Genomic DNA, 21387 nt, shown 5'->3' with positions numbered 1-21387 from the left:
AAAAGCAAGAAATTTTGACAGCATTGTGGAGCGAGAAATTACTTGACTTTTCTGTTAACTCTGTTTCTCCCTCCATAGATGTTGTCAGACCTTCTGAGTTTTTTTCGCATTTCCTGTTTTCATTTCAGATTTCTGGCAGCCACAATAATTTGCTGCTATCTTAGATATAAATGTTCATCCTGAGATTACTCAACGCATGATTATTAGAAGTGCCTGAAGTAAGTGTTAGCTATTGCTGCATCTCTTGTCTTTAGAACATTACAGCACAGCACAGGCCCTTCGGCCCTCGATGTTTAAACCATCAGTTTCCAAATTGCACAAAATAGGGGTAAAAAAGAACCCACACAATTCGACTGAAGTACTGTGCAAGATCGGAAAATACAATTGGCTGCTGATCTCCATTGATGAGGCCTATATCATAAAATCATAGAATTCTCACAGTGTGGAAGGAGACCATTCAACCCATCGGGTTTGCACCGACTGACAGCATATCTTACCCAGGCTCTCTCTCCTGCCCAATTCCTGTAACCTCACACATATACTATGATTATCCATCTAACCCACACATCTCGGGACACTAAGGCTCAATTTAGCATGGCCAATCCACCTAACCTGCACACTTCCGGACAGTGGGAGCAAACCGGAGCACCCGGAGGAAAGCCACACAGGCATGAGGAGAATGTGTTAACTCCACACAGACAGTGACCTGAGGCAGGAATTGAACCCAGGTCCCTGGAGCTGTGAGGCAGCAGTGCTAACAATGATACAGTGGAAAATGCTGGGTAGATTTTTCCATATGTGATTAGATAGATAATACACTCAATTTGTTTGGTGCATGTTAAAAAAAACTGAAGGTAAGTTTTGACGATAGGTATATTCCTTAAATAACCATTAGCAGCATCTGTACTTTGTGGAACACAACATGATATACAATGGGACGCGTGATACTTAAATGTCAACAGGTGTCTCAGCTCTTTAAACAAAGTATTATCATCAAATCTGAACGAGTGAAAAGAAAAGTGGTGTTTTTATACAAATGAAGTAGACTGGAAGAATCAATATTTACATTGCTTCCTTTATGCAATTATATATATATTCAATGGTGATTTATTATGGTCATGAAAATATTTTCAGCAGAAAGCTCGTATTCATGGTAAGGTCATGGCACATTGAAACTATCCTTTGATCCTTTATCGTTTTGCTTCTTTCATTCAGACTATGAGTAAAATGTACATCTAAGGAATCTGCTATGGTCAAAGATGGAATACATCTGTTTTGGATTGGACTAAACTGATCCAACTGAGATATCTTGATCTGCACAGTGTTTGAAACAAAGTTAACTTTACAGTAAACTAGATGAATGAATAAATTCTTCACAGTGCTTTCCCTGAAGTTGAAGTCTGGTCAAAAGATTTCACCCTGTTGAAAATATTCATTTGTGACTTCTTCACTTAACACATTTTACAATAATCGATTTCCTTCATAGAAGGAACTGGTAACTAAAGAAAGATCAATAGAAATAAAATATAAAAAGTACTTTGTAGTTATAATAAAGGCTATGCTGTGACATTGTCCACCATGTTCACTTGCCAATGCATCTAGACTGATGATCTTGATGCCCTTAATTGTTAATAATACTGATTAAGGTTTCTTATGACAGGCAGTTCTGAACCTCCATTCATCCAGATTTCCTGTATGATCCGATCCCGGCGTTCTATCCGCTCTGCTATTTCTGCTGCTTCTGCACTGTTGGATCCGAACGTCCCATAAAGTTTTGTTAGTCCTTCAAAAGTAAAGTCTGAGGAACTTTCTTCATTATCGTCACTACTTTCATCTTCTTCATCATTGTCGTTACCCTCGTTATCATCCTCACCCTGGCAATCGTCCACTTTCCTATCATCAGAGTTCCAGTTGCAAACGTTTTGCAGATCTGGTCTACAGGACACTCGAGCCACTAACGCGCACAGCGTGAGGGCTAAGCCGATGCAGACACCGGATACAAACAATAAACCCACCATTTCTGGGTGACCTGTAACAACACAAAAACATTGTGCTTATTACATATGATACAAGCATCTGTGTTATAGTTTAATTTATTTATAAGTAATACCAAATTGCCCTTCAAAGATATGGAAATATTGTTCAATATAATGAAACGATTGCAATTATAATTAGCAAAAAACTGTTATTTAATTCAGACATTCAGGATAACTCTAGGTGGCACGGTATTGAAATACTAGTACCAAGCACTCCTCAGGAAGGATAGTTTGGATTTGAAGGCAGTGGAGAGACACCAGAACTATCCTGAGATTAAAAGGATTATGTTATGAGGGCACTTTGCTTAGACTACCTTCCCTGACCTACTGAAGATCAACAACTAAGGTGTTGAAGATGATTGCAGGATTTGATGGGGCAGAAAAAGAGAAACTATTTTCTCCAGTTGGGGAGATCCAGAAGAACAAAGAACAAAGAAAATTACAGCACAGGAACAGGCCCTTTGGCCCTCCAAGGCTGCACTAACCTTGCTACCCCGCTGAACCAAAACTCTCTACCCTTCCAGGGACCATATCTCTCTCTTCCCATCCTATTCATGTATTTGCCAAGACACCCCTTAAAAGTCACTACCACATCCGCTTCCACTACCTCTGCTGGCAATGAGTTCCAGGCACCCACTACTCTCTGTGTAAAAGATCTGCTTTGTACATCTCATTGCCCCCCCTCACCTTAAACCTGTGCCCCCCTAGATATTGACTCTTCCACCCTGGGAAAAAGCTTCTGACTATCCACTCTGTCCATGCCTGTCATAATCTTGTAGAGGTCGCCCCTCAACCTCCGTAGTTCCAGTGAGAACAAACCAAGTTTCTCCAACCTCTCCTCATAGCTAATGCTCTCCATACCAGGCAACATCTTGGTAAATCTTTTCTGTACTCTCTCCAAAACCTCCACATTCTTCTGGTAGCGTGGTGACCAGAATTGAACACTATATTCCAAGTGTGACCTAACTAAGGAACATAACCTCAGAATTAGAGTAAAGTCATCCTAGGGGATGTAAGGAAGCATTTCCTGATGCAAAGGTTTGTGGAAGCTTGGAATTCCCGGAAAAAGCTAGGTCAGTTTGAGAATTTCAAAGTGGGAGTTAATGAAGTTTGTTCAGTTAAAGGTATTAAGACATATGTAATCCAAGGCGAATATTTTGATGGAGCAAATAAGAGGGAAGTGTCTTAATTGGCAAGAAGATCAGGAACCCAGGGGCATGGATTTGAGAACCAAAATTGAAGGGAGATGAGGAGAACTTATTAAACAGCCAATTGCTATGATCTGGAATGGCCTGACAAGGTGCTGGAAGCAGATTCAATAGTAACTTTCGAAAGTGAGATATGCTTGAAAAGGGCCACCGGAGAAGAGCAGGGGCTGTTGGGAATCAGTAAAGAACTCCATCAAAGTGTTGGTAGGGGCAAGATGGGCAAACAGGATCCCTCCACTGGATGATTCAATTATTCTAAACAGAGTTATGGCTCAGTCTTGCCAAGATTTTATTAATCGGAACAGGCCAGAGGGACTGAGTTGCCAACTTCTGTTCCAATGCATCGCAATCAATCCCTGAGTGGATGACAATACAGCCCTTTCCAATAGGAAACGGTGATATGAATTGGGACAGGAATTCTTAGTCCAGGGACCTTGAGACAGCTATAGAATCATGGGCTGGAATTCTCCAGCCTTGCCCACGGCTGGGATGTCTCCAGTCCCACTGCAGTGAATAGAGTTTGAGCACCAAATTCTCCGTTTTGGCTGGCAGCGGTGGCAGGGCGTACGAGGTCGGAGAATTCCAGCCATAAGCTCAAATAAATGCCATTTAAAATATAATAAACAAAAGCTAAATAAAATTATTTTCTCTCAGAGAGTTTTGCGACTTTGAAATTCTCTTTCTCAAAGGATAGCTTGATGTAGAGTCCTTGAATATTTTTAAGGCACTGGTGGGTAGATTCTTGATCAGCAATGAAGTGAAAGGTTATTGGAGGTAAGCAGGACTGTGAAGTTGAGGTTACCATCAGATCAGCCACTGTCTTATTGAATGGCGGAGCAGGCTCGAGGGGCTGATTGGCCTATTCCTGTGCCTAATTCATCCGTTTGTATGATGATTGTAGTCAGGAACAAGTTAACAAATTAATACATCACAAACAGCCTTCTTGCAGATCGCGAGGCGATATGGGTATTTCTTATGGAAAATCAACATGAGATGTTATCATTTCTCAACAAACAATAGTTCAGATCTCGTTGGAGCGGGGGCGTACACTGCTAGGCTTTTCCCTGCAAACTTCAGCTCAAGATTCATTTTTTGCACCTAACCTGCTGGAAGTGGAAGCTGATAACTGCTTGGGGGAGGACAGAGGGCACAGGGATCTTAGTGAACAGCTGGACTGACTGTATATCTCCTTAACCAACCTGACTGAATGAAGTGCAGGTAAATTGCTGTTCCACCTGGACACTGAGAATGGAATCATAGAATCATACAGTGCGAAGGAGGCCATTCGGCCCATTGAGTCTGCACCAACCACAATCCCACCGAGGCCCTATTCCCGTAACCCCACATATTTATCCTGCTAATCCCCCTGACACTAGGGTCAATTTAGCATGGTCAATCCCCCTAACCTGCACATCTTTGGACTGTGGGAGGAAACTGGAGCATCCGGAGGAAACCCAGACAGACATGGGGAGAACGTGCAAATTCCACACAGTGACCCGACGCTGGAATTGAACCTGGGTCCCTGGCGCTGTAAGACAGCAATGCTAACCACTGTGCCATCATGCTGCCGAAGAGATGAAAGGGCTGGTGTTGACTGAGGTGGTGCCGTGGGAAGGGCAATAGGTACTTAGGGTGATGAATATAAAGGGCTGAGATGTCATGGGGATTCTTGTCCATTCAAAACACCGAAAGTGACTCTTCAGTTTTTCAGCCATTTCATGGAGATTTTGTCTCCAGCAGCAATCATTCTGAAGATCTAAGGTTATGATTAAACAAGTTAAATGAATCATTTACCTCATACTAATCTGAAATCAAAATATCTACATCCTGTATTTATTTATCAAAACCATCAACAGTTCCTGGGGTTGAACCCAAGTTCTGTCTTCATATGATCACAGAATTTTACAGCACAGTAGGAAGCCATTCACCCACCATTCCAAGCTGGCTGTTTAAAAGAGGTACCCATTTAATCCCATGGTTTTGTCAGTAGTTTTTAAAAAGGGAGCAATAAATATTTTTTAAAGTGACAATTGACTATGTTTCCATCACTGTTTAACTAAGGCATTCACTGTCCTAGCAACCATTCGAATGAACAATTCCCCATTTGTTTAAGTTTTAAATTTTAGTTTTAATCTTATGTTGTCAATAACTGACTCACTCTTCAGTGCTTATAGTTTTTCCGTTTCCTTCCCAAAGTAATGTTGATCAATTCTGTCAGATCTCAATGAGTCACCCACATTGAATTGCCACGAAACACAGTGTTATTCCAATAATGTACATCAAAATACTGTGTACCTACTTCTGATGTAAGCAAAGATAACCAGGGCGCTGATAACAACTTTGCCTCCTTTCACTGAGAGCCTGGATTCTTGAGGGTCCAAGGACTTATTGGCTGCAGATGCAAAAAGATTTTTAAAAAATGTTATTTGCAACTGGATAGCTTGTATCTCGAACTTCTTTCAATGAAATTAATTACTTTAGTAAATGCGGTGACTGTCAATTCGCTGACAAACATGGCATCTACCAAAGTTCCACAAACAGCAATGAGGTAAATCACCAGCTCATCTGACTTTTCTTTAATCATATTTTTAAGTGGCAGTCAACTTCAGGCTGAATACTGGAAAACTACTGACACTTCTGTGAATAGCATCACAGGGTCTTTAGTGCACATCTAAACTACTATTTATACCCAGGACTTTTGCATAGATCTATCCAGTATGTCTGCAGGTGAAGGCAGAGCAACCAAGCAATGCCAGAACAATTACATTAGATTCAAAACATTAACTCTGTTTCTCTCTCCACAGATGCTGCCAAACCTGCAGAGCTTTTCTAGCACTTTCTGTTAACATCTCAAAGCAGAATTTTATTCACAGAATCAATACGAAGCTGTTACAGAACTTTGACAAGGATATCTGTAACCAAAACTGCATGCATTGTCAAGTCAACAGCTGTCCTCCAATTTAGATTCTTCTATGCTGCCACAGTATATAAGAGCTAATATCAAGCAGGTGACTGATGTGTCAATAAGCATGGAAGTGCTTCTACCCTAAGGTGCTAAATTTATTTCTGGTGGAAGGAATCCGATCCCATCTGTTGGACAACCAGTGGGAAAGCTGCTTCACTTCTGTGCCTGGGACCTGACTAAACAGTATTGACTACTTCCTGGGATTTAGGAACACAGGGATATGAATCTTGCCCACCAAAAACGATGGGTCAGAAGTTGGCAGCTCTCGATTACTGTCAGTGCCACTGGGTGATGCTGCTGATAATGCTCGAAGGACATCACCAAGAACCGTTGAATCCATGAACACTGGGGAATGAGGGTGGGCTGGTGGTCGCTGAGGAGGGGGTGTATGCTCAATAACAAGGATTGTTTTCAGTAGCCCTCTCCCTCTTATCGATGCTGGGTCCCTCGATCAGATACTGGGTGCCTGACATCGATCTTGGTGGGAAGTTGGCAAATCCAACAGGCTGGCCTTCCAGAGGTATGGAAGAGCCATGTGATTCCCATTTAATCCCCCAGCACCACAAAATTCCAGGGTCTAGGTGACACATCTCCCATGATTAAAGTAAAGTTTATTTATTAGTGTCACAAGTAGGCTTACATTAACACTGCAATGAAGTTACTGTGAAAATCTCCTAGTCATCGCACTCTGGTTCGGGTGCACTGAGGGACAATTTAGCATGGCCAATGCACATAACCAGCACATCTTTAGGACTGTGGGAGGAAGCTGGAGCACCTGGAGAAAACCCACACAGACAAAGGGAGAACGTGAGGACTCTACACATTCAGTGAACCAAGCCAGGAACAGAACCTGGGCCCCTGGTGCTGTGAGGCAGACGGGCTAACCGCTGTGCCATCGTGTCGCCCCAGCCATCACATTTTCCTCTGCGACAGGCTGGATTAAATTCCATCCCATTTGCGGAATTTTATCGTCCTGCCAGCCATGGGAATTGTTGCGGGCGGGACAAGGACTGCGCAAAGGTCCATTGATCTTGGCTGGATTTTCCGGACTTGGGGCGAGCATGGCTGGAAAATCCCATCCTATGTATCAAGATGGCTTCAGTGTGCTCACATCTTTCGCTTTTTGGTTAACTATTCACAAATAATGTACTAAAGGATGGCAGTAAAATCCAGCACCACCAGCAAGTGGGCTGTTCTAGAATTGACGATAGCTGGTAAACCTACCATTTTCATGAAAAACCCATGAAGGCTTGAGACCAGTGAAACCTGGATCGGCTTCTTGCAGCAACAATTTGGAAACTGGAAAAGATTTTAATAAGAAGTTTCAGTTCTGTTAAGAAAAACAGCAATTGCAGCCTTTGTCCCTTAATGTAGCTTAAGAACCACAACAATATTCTCAAACCAAGTGAAAGCATAAGCTGTCTTCTATTGGTATATTTCAGGCCCATCTAAAGGTTTGGGGGTTTTTGAAATCCATTGTTCTTTCCGGTTCTGCATCACTGGTCACTCCTGTAAGTGGTTCTTAGATTCCTTATGAACCAGAATGGTTTTGTTTACCAGTTTAACAATAGCACGAGCCTGAGATTGTAACCTCAGCTAGCGAGAAATTGCACAAACTGCAATTTGCATGCAGACTGATGAGCATTCCACTAAAGCAAGGCATCATTTCAAATCAACAACTAGTTTATCTCACATTAAAAAGTGAATGAACAGTATACAGAAAGATCAGTTTTCCAATGCAAAAATATATCAGTTATGGAAAATAATCAGTATGCAACTTAATTATGTCCTAGGATATCTGGCCGAATTCTCTAACCACACTCATAGCTGGGATTCTCCAGGCCTGCAGCAGCGGACAGAGATTTGACTGAGCATCAAATTCTCCATCCTCGCTGGCTGCGGTCGTGGTGAGAATTCTGGCCAAAGTCGCACTTTCAAAGGCATTACTGAGACCTTTTAAAAATGTAATAAACTGCTATTGAAGCTTGATCCAACTGCACTCATTTACTGTTGAAATCTTCACCCATGCCTTTGTCTTATCCAAACTCAATTATTCCAATATCTTCCTGGCTTCCGCAAGGAGGGGGAGCTCTGCAGGGGGTGGTTGGCAGCTCTGCAAGGAAGGGGAAAGGAGTTCTACAAGGGGCAGCTCTGCAGGCCGGAGGGGGTCGACCTGTGATTGGGAGGCAGGGGAGGAAACACTGCCTCAAAAAGACTGGAGTTGAAATCGACCACGTGAGTTGTCATCACACTTGTCCAAGCTAATTATTTCAGAAAGCCAGAAATAAGTATTGTCTTCACAGAATCATGGAAACCCCACGGTGTAGAAGGAGGCCATTTGGTCTATCAAGTCTGCACCAACTACAATCCTACCCAGGCCCTATCCCATGTACCCTGCTTGTCCCCCTGGCACTATGGGGGAATTTATCATGGCCAATCCACCTAGCCCACACATTTTTGGGCTGTGGGAGGTAACCAGAGCACCTGGATGAAACTCACTCAGACACGGGGAGAACGTGCAAACTCCACACAGTGACCGGACACCGGAATTGAACCTGGGTCCCTGGCGCTGTGAGACAGCAACGCTAACCACTGTGTCACCGTGCCGCCTGTATTGTGTGGCTAGGTTTAAAAGCACTGACAGTTGCTCTGCACTTGACGCTGAGTTCCCTGCTTGCCACCATCACCAATCCTAGATCCCAGTGTGCCATGAAATTAAAACGTAGCCCTTTAATTCTGGCTTCTCATGCCCTCTTCAGAGTTACAGTGGACAGAAACATGAAGCCCCAAGGAAATTCACCCCCCAAGATTGCTTGATTTGTTCCACGTACTAGATTGTAACATTGAAAATCTTAATGGCCCCCTGTCGAAATGTTAAGTGCTTGAAAGGGGGCACATGCATTTTGATTGTGGGGATGATAACATCAAAATGGTCATGCACTGTTTTCAGGATGATGAGGTCAGAACCAAATGTTGCAATCCTGAACTTCAATGTGATTGCACTGTGTTTGTAAATAAACGAGAAAGACGTTTGTCAAATTCTTTTTCATGAAGTCGCTAATCCTTTAAGGATATTGCCAAGACTCTGCACGTTTATTTCCTGATAGTCGGAAAAAAAACATGTATTCATTGGAACCTCCCATCCAAACGGCCTCTCTTGATGCCATGGAATTTGAAAAATTCTGCCCATTGTGTCTTGTTGACTGATGCACGGCATACAAAAATTTCAAGTAATCACTGATTTCACTTTCACAGCGATCTACAATCAGGAGAAACTACATCAAGAGCCCTGCACCACAGTGGTTAGCACTGCTGCCTCACAGTGTGAGGGACCCAGGTTCAATTCCCAGCTTGGACCACTGTCTGTATGGAGCTTCCATATTTTCCTTGTGTCTGCATTGGTTTCCTCTGGGTGCTCTAGTTTCCTCCCACATTCTGAAAAACATGCAGGTTAGATGCATTGATCGAAGCAGGTGGTGACCAGAGGAATTTCACAGTGACTTCATTGCAGTGTTAATGTAAGCCTTACTTGTGTTTAATAAATGAACTTTTTTTAAATTCGCTTCAATTTGACAAGTCTAAATCAATTGAAAGACCTGCTAGTTATACAGTATAATGCATGATCTATGTGTTATTGTATGAATGTGTTGTTTTATTAAAATGGAAGTGAAGCTGGTGGAGGATATTTTGCATGAAACTTTGCCAGTTGTGTTGGCGAAGGGTGTACCCACATTGTAAGTGTTGAAGCTAATTTGGGTCTTGGAAATTTGGCAGGGAAATCAACAGAATGGTGCAAAAGATGTTGCGGCACTTCATTTTTTAAGAGCTCCGAGAAACAATACACCTTCACACAGTTTTGTGTTTTAAGTGTAGCAATCTGTCACCACGTCCCGCAGTTGCACTGTTGCACATTTAGTTCATCGGCACGCATGAGAAAAGATTATCTTCATCAGTGCATTAAATGATGCTCATCCTTCACTGGTATGGACTTATTCAACAACTTGATATAACAATATTTAATGACCATTACAAAGCAAACCATCCAATGAAAGATGTGGGCTGGGATTCACCGAGCTTGTTCGCCTCGCAACTGCTGTCAGTGAAAATGGAAGATTCGGCATGCAGCCAAAACTCCATTTACTGAAATGGGACTGGAGAACTCCATCTGCGCGCGAGGTCGGGGAATTCTGGCCATGATTTCACTTTTCATTTTTTTTCATGAAAAGAGCTGCTTTGTCATAGTTACTGTAGAAGTAACAATACAATAGTTTTAGGATTATAAACCATCTATAATCTTTATAAACCATTTAAAATATTAAGTTTAACAAATGTATTGTCGCGAATATAAAAAAAAGTTAAGTGGTGCATAATCTTTTGCACTGTCCCTGTTGATTTTCTTGCTAGACTTCTAGATCCAAATCAGCTTCAAATTTGCAATGTACGTACACAGTGGTCACCTCACCAACAGAAACCAGCAATGGTTTCCAGCAACAGAAACCAGCAACAGAAAAGTGGATCTGAGACTAATGTTTTAAACATAAAGAGGGGAAATGATGAGGGCATGATCACAGAGCTGCTAAAGTGAACTGGGAAATTAGGTTTAGGGGTTAGATCAGCAGCTAAGTGATAGGTTAGCAGAGATATAGTGGCAGACATTTTAAGGAGATACTTCAAAATATTCAGAAAATATACATTCCAGTGTGAAAGGAAGAGTCTAAGAGAAGGAGGCACTTGTGGTTAACTAAAGAAGTTAAAGATAGTATCAAATAGAAAAGAAAAAGCATACAATTTTGCAAGTTGAGTGGCAACTCAGAAGATTAGATAGAATATAAGAACAGCAAAATCTGACTAAAAGAAGGAGAAATTAGAATACAAGAGAAAGCTAACTAGAAATATACAAACACATAGTCAGAGTGTATCACAGGTATTTAAAAGTAAGTTCACTGAATGCTGGTCTCCGAGAAAGTTATTCTGGGGAATCAATAATGGAAAATAATGAAATGGCGGATGAACTGATTAGATTTACATCTGTCTTCACTGTGGAACATCCAAATCATCTGGATATACCTTTAACTCAGAAGAATTAAATAAAGGGCATAGATCAGTTAGATAGTCAAAATCACTTCCCAAAGGTCTGAAGAGTCTAAAACTAGAGGGCATAGGTTTAAGGTAAGAGGAGAGAGATACAAAAGGGTCCAGAGGGGTAATTTTTTCACACAGAGGGTGGTAAGTGTCTGGAATGAGCTGCCAGAGGTAGTGGTCGAGGTGGGTACAATTTTGTCTTTCAAAAAGCATTTAGACAATTACATGGGTAGGATGGGTATAGATGAATATGGGCCTAAAGTGAGCAATTGGGGGGCTAGTTTAGTGATTAAAAAAAGGGTGGCATGGACAAGTTGGGCTGAAGGGCCTGTTTCCATGCTGTAAACCTCTATGATTCTAATTGGGACCACTGAAGGAAAATCTGAAACTAACTGAGTCACCAACATACAGACTGTATATTCCTTTTCACTTCTTAGGGACTCAAGCGTGGCCAATCATCCCATTCTGTACTCTGTGCTTCTTTTGGTTAGTCAAACAAACTAAATCGTACAAACTGTGGGATAAGTTAAAATGCAGTTCTGTAAAGGGATACTGCATCAAAGTAAACAGAACCACAAGGCTTCCTCGCCATTAACTGTTCTTATAGCCACAGTATTTATATGGCTAGTCCAGCTCAGTTTCTGGCGAATGGTAACTCCCAGTGTGTTGATAGTGGGGGATTCACTGATGCTGGTGACATTGAATGTCAAGAGGCAATGGTTAGATCCTCTTTTATTGGAGATGGTCATTGTCTGACACTGTGTGGTGCAAATGTTACTTGCCACTTGTCAGCCCAAGCCTGGATGTTGTCCAAGTTTTGCTGCTGCATTTGGGCATGGGCTGCTTCAGTATCTGAGGCATAACAAATGGTGCTGAACATTGTGCAGTCATCATTTGATTGTGATTTGATTTATTGTCATATGTATTAGTATACAGTGAAAAGTATTGTTTCTTACGCGCTATACATACAAAGCCAAAGTTCATAGAGAAGGAAACGAGAGACATCGCAGAATGTAGTGTTACAGTCATAGCTAGGGTGTAGAGAAAGATCAACTTAATGCAAGGTAGGTCCATTCAAAAGTTTGAAGGCAAGAGGGAAGAAACTGTTCTTGAATCAGTTGGCACATGACCTCAGAATTGTTTACTGTTTTCCTGTCAGAGCAAGGTGAATGAGAATATGTCCAGGGTGTCCGGGTTTCTTAATTATGCTAGAACACAGAACAGTACAGCACAGTACAGGCCCTTCAGTCCTCGATGCTGTGCTAAGCAAATGCTGGCTGCTTTGCTGAGGCAGCAGGAAGTATAGACAGAGTCAATGGATGGGAGACTGGTTTTTGCGCTGGATTAGGCTGCATTCACAACCTTTTGGAGGTTCTTGCAGTCTTATGCAGAGCAAAAGCCATACCAAGCTGTGGTACAACCAGAAAGAATGCTTTCTATGGTGCATCTGTAGAAGTTGGTGAGAGCCTTAGCTGACATGCCAAATTTCCTTTGTCTTCTGGGAAAGTAGAGGTGTTGGTGGGCTTTCTTAACTATAGTGTCAGCCTGGGAGGACCAGGACAGGTTGTTGGTGATCTGGACATCTAAAAACCTGAAGCTCTTGATCATTTCTACTTCATTCCCATTGGTGTAGGGAGGGGCGTGTTCTCCTCTATGTTTCGTCAAGTCGATGACAATCTCCTTTTTGTTGACATTGAGGGAGAAATTATTGTTGTTGCACCAGTTCACAGATTCTCTATCACATTCTTGTACCCTGTCTCGTTGTTCTTTGAGATCCGACCCACTACGGTGGTGTCATCAGCAAACTTAAAAATCAAGTTGGAGGGGAATTTGGCCTCACAGTCATAGTTGCATAAGGAGTACTGTAGGGGGCTGAGAACACAGCCTTGTGGGGCACCGGCTCTGAGGATGATCATGGAGGAGGTGTTGTTGCCTACCCTTACAGATTATGGTCTGTGGGTTAGGAAGTTTAGGATCCAGTCGCATCCAGTGAGCATCTCCACTTCTGACCTTATGATGGAAGGACGATCATTGATGAAACAGCTGAAGATGGTTGGGCCTGGGACGTTACCATGACGGGCTCCTGCAGTAACGTCCTGGAGGTGAGATGATTGACTTCCAACTTTGTACGAGGTGTGACTCAAGCCAGCTTTCCCCCATTGACTCCAGTTTTGCTGATACACGCATTCCCATTCCCTCTGTGAGTAAACTGATGCTAATGGAGGTTTATAATAAATGTATCTTTTATTTGAACCATATCACATAATCAGTTCTCATCTAGCACCTTATGATCTCCTGTTTATCTCTGCACTGAGGAGAATAAATCACAGTTCTGTAGCAAAGGTTTACTCTTATCTCAGCTGATGTCGATGACAACACAAACTTGAACTTGGAAGAAATCATAAACAAACAGATATGGACAACACTTTATTGTATGGGAAAGATAATGAACAGCTTCTGTGAGTTGCCTTCTGTGCCCCACATGATAATGCATCAAAGAATGTTCAACTTCCTTTATCGGCCATCACACACAGGCAACCTGACATCAAAGCTATCACTGTTGGCTGAGATCAGGAATTCACTGAGATAGAAAACTGTGGGCCTGAACGTGTGACCTATGATTCTGTGATACACTGAACAGGGGATAAAAAAACACTCTGAAATAAGGAATTTTTAATAATTAAACATTTCAGGTGGAGTTTCCTCCTTTCAATGGTGTTCATGTGTTTGGAAGAGTTTGGGATCTGATCACAAAGGGAGGTTTGCATTTTTTTCTCCCTTGAAACAAGGGGTTGACGTTTACCAGCTTTCAGGTGATGGGAATGGAGATGGGGAGGTCGATAAAATAGCGGGGACAGCTGCCCATCGCTGTCTTGTTGCTGGGGGAAGGGTTACTGTTGTGAGATGGTCACTCCTTGGAACAGCCAGCATTTTGCTTATGATGGACTGGCCCCTACCTGTGACAGTCCTGGAGGCCACTGGAGCCAAACTCGAAACTGCCCACAGCAGTTTGTTTTGAGTAATACGGGCTAAAAACCGGGGCGACACAGTAGCACAGCGGTTAGTACTGCTGCCTCACAGTGCCGGGGATCTGGGTTCAATTCCCGACTTGGGTCGCTTTCTGTGTGGAGATTGCACATTCTCCCCGTGTCTGTGTGGGTTTCCTCTGGGTGCTCCAGTTTCCTCCTACAGTCTAAAGATGTGCGGGTTAGGTGGATTGGCCATGCCTAAATTGACCCTAGTGTTAGGGGATTAGCAGGGGAAATATGTGCGGTTATGGGAATTGGGTCTCTGGTGGGATTGTGGTCAGTGCAAACATGATGGGCCATTTGACCTCCTTCTGTAATGTAGGGATTCTATGATTTTATGACTCTGTGAAATGGGACTAGTTCAGTTCAGAATAACTGATCAGCGTGAATGAATGTGCTGAAGGGTTGTTTTCATGCTGTATATCTCTATGACTATGACCCTACAAGTCATTTCGCCCAGTGAAGCTGCTGAGGCCTTGGAACTGCTGTCCCTTTGATTGGATGGCAGGCCAATTAGGAAGTCACCTTCTGTAAAATTACTGAGCCAGCCCCACTGCTGGCAAGTACAGCCTCGAGGCCTGCCTTCTGCTGTAGTGTTGGGGTTTGAAAATTCACGGTAAAATTCAGTCCAATGCGACTGTGGATACACACGCAACTATCATACACCAAGATTTCTGATTATCCCTCTGTTAATCAATCTCTATCCGGTTCTTAAGATAAATTGTTTTTGAACAGCAATGGTTTCAGAAGAAGATGTACTTAGTTGATAGGCTGGAATGCACTGGAGTTGGATGGCTTTCCTTTTTTATGGTTCTAATAAGGATTCTGCTTTGCCATAAAAGGACAAATTCAGAAATCTCTCCTGAGAAGAAGTTCCGGCCATTTCTCTCTGAAAAATAAACATATTAAATGTTAAAATGATCTACACTTACCGCATACGTAGATGACATGGAGATACTTCTGCATTCCAGGGAAACAAGGATCTCCGAAATAGTGGCTGCTGGCAAGAATTTTGCAGTTTTGTTTACCGTAACAGCTTGCAGATACAACTTCCAGGGCAGTGTGTGATAAACATTCTGCAGCACAGGAAAACAAGATACACATGAACAATCACACTAACTACTTGGATTTGGTGGTGAACCAGGATAGCAACCCAAAGGTTATGAGTTTAAATCACTGTATGCAGTACATAAATTTGGTATTTTGTGTACTAAGCACTTAAGGAAAAATACAATGAAAATTGTTATAACAATCAAACCGAATTGTTAATGTCTTTCAGATAAGAGAAAATGACAACCCAACTATGATGTGCAGCTTAGGTGGATTGGTCATGCTGAATTGCCCCTTACTGTCAGGGGAATTAGCAAGGTAAATACTTTGGGCTATGGGGATAGGGCCTCAGTGGGATTGCTGTCAGTCCAGGTTTGATGGGCCAAATGGCCTCCTTCTGCACTGCAGGGATTCTATGATCCTATGACTTAATATGGCCTACACTTGATTTGTACGTGCTGGGTAATATGTAACCAAATGCACTTTAAAATGGTCACTCATTGCCTAACTAACAATGAGCAATGGAAACAGTTCTCCCAATGTGGCTGCTATCCAGAGGGGGAAAGAAGTCTAAATCAGTCACATTTCTGGTAAAAGCTTCATATTTCCAAGACATTTGTAAAAAAAATTATACATTTTAAATTGCTGTTCAAGAGTTTCTTTTTAGAGTTTTACATTTTCCCTTGCCTTAATCAGCATTGATTCCTGACCCAAGATCAGGAACTCCCTCGGCATGTGAAACATTGCTTACATACTTATATACCTCCAACAGTGTGGCATGGTCTTTGGGAAGAGCAATGTGCTATGTTAATAGCTCTCTTTTTTAAATGGAAATGTTCAAAACATTTTACACGTTTGGTTCCATAGAAAGCATTCTTTCTGGAAATATCACAGCTTGGTATGGCTCCTGCTCTGACCAAGACTGCAAGAAACTACAAAGGGTTGTGAATGAAGCCCAGTCCATCACGTAAGCCAGCCTTCCATCTACTGACTCTGTCTACATTTGCTGCTGCCTTGGAAAAGTAGCCAGCAAAATCGGGGACCCCATGCACTCCGGACATTCTCTCTATCACCTTGTTCCATCGGGAAAATGATACAAAACTCTGAAGTCACATCCCAATTGACTCATCTTCTTGAAGATGAATGGACTTCTGAATGGGTATTACTTATAATATGCTAATCTTTCTCTACACCCTAGCTATGACTGTAACACTACATTCTACATCCTCTCCTTTCCTTCTCCTCTATGTATTTTATGAATGGTATGCTTTGTATAGCACGCAAGAAATAATACTTTTCACTGTATCTCAATGCATGTGATAATGATAAATCAAATCATATCAACCTCAGATAATCTTCAACAGCAGTAAGTTCCATCCTCAGTACCCTTCCTTATGCAACATAGGCAGGACATGGGAGAAGTTGCAACATTGCCTCTTCCAACCTGGGAAATGCCAACACTTATAACCATAATCAGCTTAATAGCCATTAGCAATGACGTCCATGACCTGATCTGAGACAGCTATGGTGGCTGCAGATGATGGTATATTTCATTGTCAATATCCTTAGTAAAGTGGAGGCATAGAACCATTGAATCCTACAATGGAGAGTGGCGCAATTCAACCCATCAAGTCTGCATCAACCACAATCTCACACAGGTCATATGCCCATAACCTTTGCATTTACCCTAACTAACCCCATGACACTAAGGGGCATTTTTTTAGCACAGCCAATCCACCTAACCCGTACATCTTTGAACTGGGAAGTAACTGCAGAACCCAGAGGAAACCCACGCAGACATGGTGAGAATGTGCAAACTCCACATAGTCACCCAAGTCGGGAATTGAACCCTGGTCCCTGACGCTGCGAGGAGACAGTGCTCACCTCTGTGCTGCCCATCTGATATGTTGTTCCTGAAAGCCGTTCTCTAACTCCTCCCTCTTCCAAAAGCTTGCCCTGCTCTGTGTTATCTCTGCTCATTCTCCTTGTTATTCTGTTCCAAGAGGAAATGCATACTGCTGCTCCTGAGTCTGGGAGCAAGTTGTTTCTATACAACTGTGGAAATTAGGACAAAGTGCTACAGCATATGCCACACTGTCACCTGTAGATATCTGCAACTTTAAACTATTTTGGAAACCGTCAAAAACTATACATTCTCATCAAGAGCTAGAAAGTATCAATCAGAAACCTGGAAGTGGTTAATATTCCCTTTAATCAGTGTTGTTGGGGTGGTGGGTGCATCATTCCTGTTATTGAATGCACACTGAGCTGGATGGCACAGTGGTACAATGGTTAGCACTGCTGCCTCACAGCGCCAGGAACCCAGGTTCAATTCTGGCCTCGGGTCACTGTCTGTGTGGAGTTTGCGCATTTTCCCCATGTCTACGTGGGTTTCCTCCGGGTCCTCCGGTTTCTTCCCACAATCTGAAAGACGTACGGGTTAGATTAATTGGCCATGCTAAATTGACTCTATTGTCAGGGGGATTAGCAGGGTAAATATACGTGGGGTTATGGGAATAGGGCCTGGTGAGATTGTGGTCACTGCAGATTCAATGGGCGGAATGACTCATTGTAGAGATTCTATGATTCTTACAGTGCTAGGGACCTGGGTTCGATTCCCTGGCTTGGGTCACTATCTGTGCAGAGTTTGCGTGTTCTCCCTGTGTCTGTGTGGGTTTCTTTCAGGTGCTCCAGGTTTCTTCCCACAATCTGAAAGATGTGCTGGTTAGATGCATTGACCATGCTAAATTCTCCCTCAGTGTACCCAAACAGGCACTGGAGTGTGGCATCTCAGGGATTTTTACAGTAAGTTCACAGCAATGTTAATGTAAGCCTACTTGTGACACTGATAAATAAACTTTAAATCTGCTAATTGAGGTGAAGAAAGGCAGTTAGTTGGAACAGTGAGCTGGCAGCATTGGCGTCAAATTAGTATTACATGCTGATTCACATCACAACTTGCTGATCCTACATACTTCTGCTGGTACTCACTGTACATGCATTAATACCTTCAACAAACTGACATCTGATTGAGTTGGCACTAGAAGTGCCACATACATCATAGGTAAATTCAAGAACTACGATGCCAAATTTGATTTGATTTGATATATTATTCTCACATGTATTAGCATACAGTGGAAAGTATTGTTTCTTGTGCACTATACAGACAGAGCATACCATGCATAGAGAAGGAAAGGAGAAAGTGCAGAATGTAGTCAGGGCTGAGGTGTAGAGAAAGATCAACTTAGTGCAAGGTAAGTCCATTCAAAAGTCTGATGGCAGCGGAGAAGAAGTTGTTTTTGAGTCGGTTGATACAGACTTTCGTATCTTTTTCCTGATGAAAGAAGGTGGAAGGGGTACGTGGGGTCCTTAATTAAGTTGGCTGCTTTGCCGAGGCAGCGGGAAGTGTAGAAAGAGTCAATGGATGGGAAGCTGCTTTGCATGATGGATTTGGCTACATTCACACCTTTTGTAGTTTTTTGCGCATTGGAAACCTTCCTTCCTTCAAAATATTGATTTTTTTTCACTATTCCTTAAAGCAATTCCTTTGCCAAATGGTTGATTGGACCACACTGTGCTGTTTTCCAAACAAGACGAAAGGGTAAAAGACTTCACCTAAGGATACCAGAAGCGAAATGTTGCTAATCATTTCAAATACTAATTCTCCTGTCCTATCCTGAGCTCTGCTTTATGCGACTTGACTAATTTACCAAATCTAGAATGTTGACGCAATGGGAATATGTCACTCCTCCCGCTCGTGTCACAAAACAATATAACTGCTCAGTTATATTCTGCCCACTCATTGAGTTTTTGTTCCAAATTGCCATCAAATCTGAGGCATAACCACAGCAGTCTCCATGCATTTCAGTTCAACGTACAAATAAAATAAATGTGGTTAATTTAGTAATACAAGTATTACAATGTTGAGTTTGTAAGGATGTAAAGAATGTAAAGAAAATCCTAGAGGGACAAAACAACATTGTGTGGTTCCTTTAAAAGCTGGTTTTGTTTCAGTGATTGGAGGTTTAAGATGGAAAGTACATACAGAGTCCCAGACTGAAACATTTGTATCCAAAGCCAGGCAGCAGGATTGTCTTGATAACAGGCTTCAGGCATTTGAGTGTCTGAATTTTTCCCAATCAATTTAAAGCAAGCACTCCACTACCAAGAACATATAAGATTTAAATTTGATAATGTTGAAGAAAAAACAGACCAACCCTGTTATAGGAAAGTTGATAGGTCATCACAGATATGAAAGAGAGTTTAAGAGGAAAAGTTAGTTAGCAACTGCCACCTCTCAAGTCAAGAGGGAAAGAGCAGCTCTCCATCCTACCAGCTGTGTATGTTTCTTAAGAGAACACACCATCTAACCAGCAAAAGGTACCAAATCAAAAATAATTCATAGATAGAGAGAATCCACAAAAGAACTCCGAAAGTTTTTGAAAGCAATAAAACATGATTTCAATCATGTTTCATTGAGAGTGACAGAACTGTTATTATATTGCTGATTAATGAATGAGTGTTGTATTTATTCAAACAGCATTCCAGTAGATCTTATTTTACTTGGTATGTTAGTTGTTTAAAGTTTTCTGTTAGCTGAAGGAATAAATTGTTAGATGCTCATTTTAAAGTGAGCGTCGGGTATTTCTGTTAGTTAACGACTAAGCGTTACTAAAGGACAGTTCACACACTCACACACCCTTTTAACAGATTACGAGGTGAGGTATTCCTCTTTGGGAGATTCAGCATTACATTTTAAAGAGGAACAATCTCCGTGTCATAACACAAGCAATAGCTAATACAAGACTACTTCAAGCAGGGAAACTGATATTACTTCAGCTTTGCACCAGTTGCAACGATTGCAAAGCAAACATTTTTGCACTTCACAATGATGAAAGGTATCTGACTGTTCGATGCCTATTTTGGCAGCATTTGAAAATTAATAATTGTTTGGATACCAGGAGCTAGAGTTTTTGCTATGCATACATCATCAGTGCATCACCACGTATCAACAGAGAATGGGATAGATCTTGCAGCATAACAGAGGGCAGGATTTTCCAGCTGTTCCCGCCAGTGGGATTTTCCAGCAGTTCCTGCCAGTGGGATTTTTTGGCCATTCCCACAGGCTGGATCTTCCAGTCCCTGGATCGTAAACCCCACTTACCCAATGGAATCAGACTGAGGGAGTGAACAATGGGAAACCCGGTTGATAGTGGTGGGACTGGATGATCCCGCTAGTCGTCCAGTGGCAGAAAATCCCAGGCAGTTTCTTTTCCAGCTCTAGGTTGCTGTCTAAGCTTCATGTTTTAGTTTATTATAAGTAATGGATGCTTCTGGAAAAAACAGCTTGAATCTATTATGAGTAGATTATCTCCCTGCTGTATTTGTTAACAAGATGACAAACATAGATTTAACTGTGTCAGGTATTAGTGAAATCTAAAATCAGCACAACATCCATCCCAACTGTCACTTTGTTTACAACAGATAATGTTTCAAAGTTCTGGCATCTCTCTGATCACAATATTTCCCTTCCACTTAACGCTAGACTGAATCTGTACTCTGGACTATACGTGACCCTGAAATGCATTGTCCGGAAACAGAAGCAAGCAAATTAAGAGATCTTTCTCTGCCTCGAGGCACATCAGATTTTCCACCACTTTGTTAATTAAAAGCTGCCATTTCCTCAGGAATTCATCAAAAATCTATCAGATTTGGCTTTTAACCAAAGCCAAGCCTTTCATGTTATCATTTTGACATTGGCAGTAATACCTCAGCGTCATAATTTTTGAAAGAACACATAGCTGTCGTAATGATCCTGAACTTCTCGTCTGGATTGACTGAACCCACATCCAGATTGACAATTTGATTAAATCCACATTTTAAGTAAACATCTTTTGCCATGATGAATCAAGGGAAATTTGTCGGCCGTCTGGGATCTTCGGACACTATCCTGGGATCCTTAGCAATATCTGTGCCTGCCTTAGTCAGTTCATGAAGCCTAAGTAGCATTGCCGAAT

At 42.0% G+C, this 21387-nt stretch overlaps 1 protein-coding gene across 3 annotated transcripts in view; it reads right to left on the bottom strand.

Annotated features, from left to right (window-relative positions):
• Positions 1-972: 972 nt before the first annotated feature.
• The window catches only part of eva1c (eva-1 homolog C (C. elegans)), a 110728-nt gene continuing 90313 nt past the window's right edge, over positions 973-21387 (bottom strand). For all 3 annotated transcript variants that reach the window (XM_080203601.1, XM_080203602.1, XM_080203603.1), the window contains 4 exons: positions 15253-15396; positions 7434-7508; positions 5544-5636; positions 973-2029 (listed from right to left, as the gene is read on the bottom strand). In XM_080203601.1, coding sequence (XP_080059727.1) covers positions 1629-2029; positions 5544-5636; positions 7434-7508; positions 15253-15396 — 713 coding nt within the window. In that variant the 3' untranslated portion in view covers positions 973-1628. The remainder of the gene's footprint in view (positions 2030-5543; positions 5637-7433; positions 7509-15252; positions 15397-21387) is intronic.

Source organism: Carcharhinus amblyrhynchos, chromosome 15, assembly GCF_965287045.1.
Source record: "Carcharhinus amblyrhynchos chromosome 15, sCarAmb.v2.hapA, whole genome shotgun sequence".
NCBI lineage: Eukaryota > Metazoa > Chordata > Chondrichthyes > Carcharhiniformes > Carcharhinidae > Carcharhinus > Carcharhinus amblyrhynchos.
Note: the sequence above shows the minus strand (reverse complement) of the source record. Positions and strands in the feature narration are given on the sequence as shown.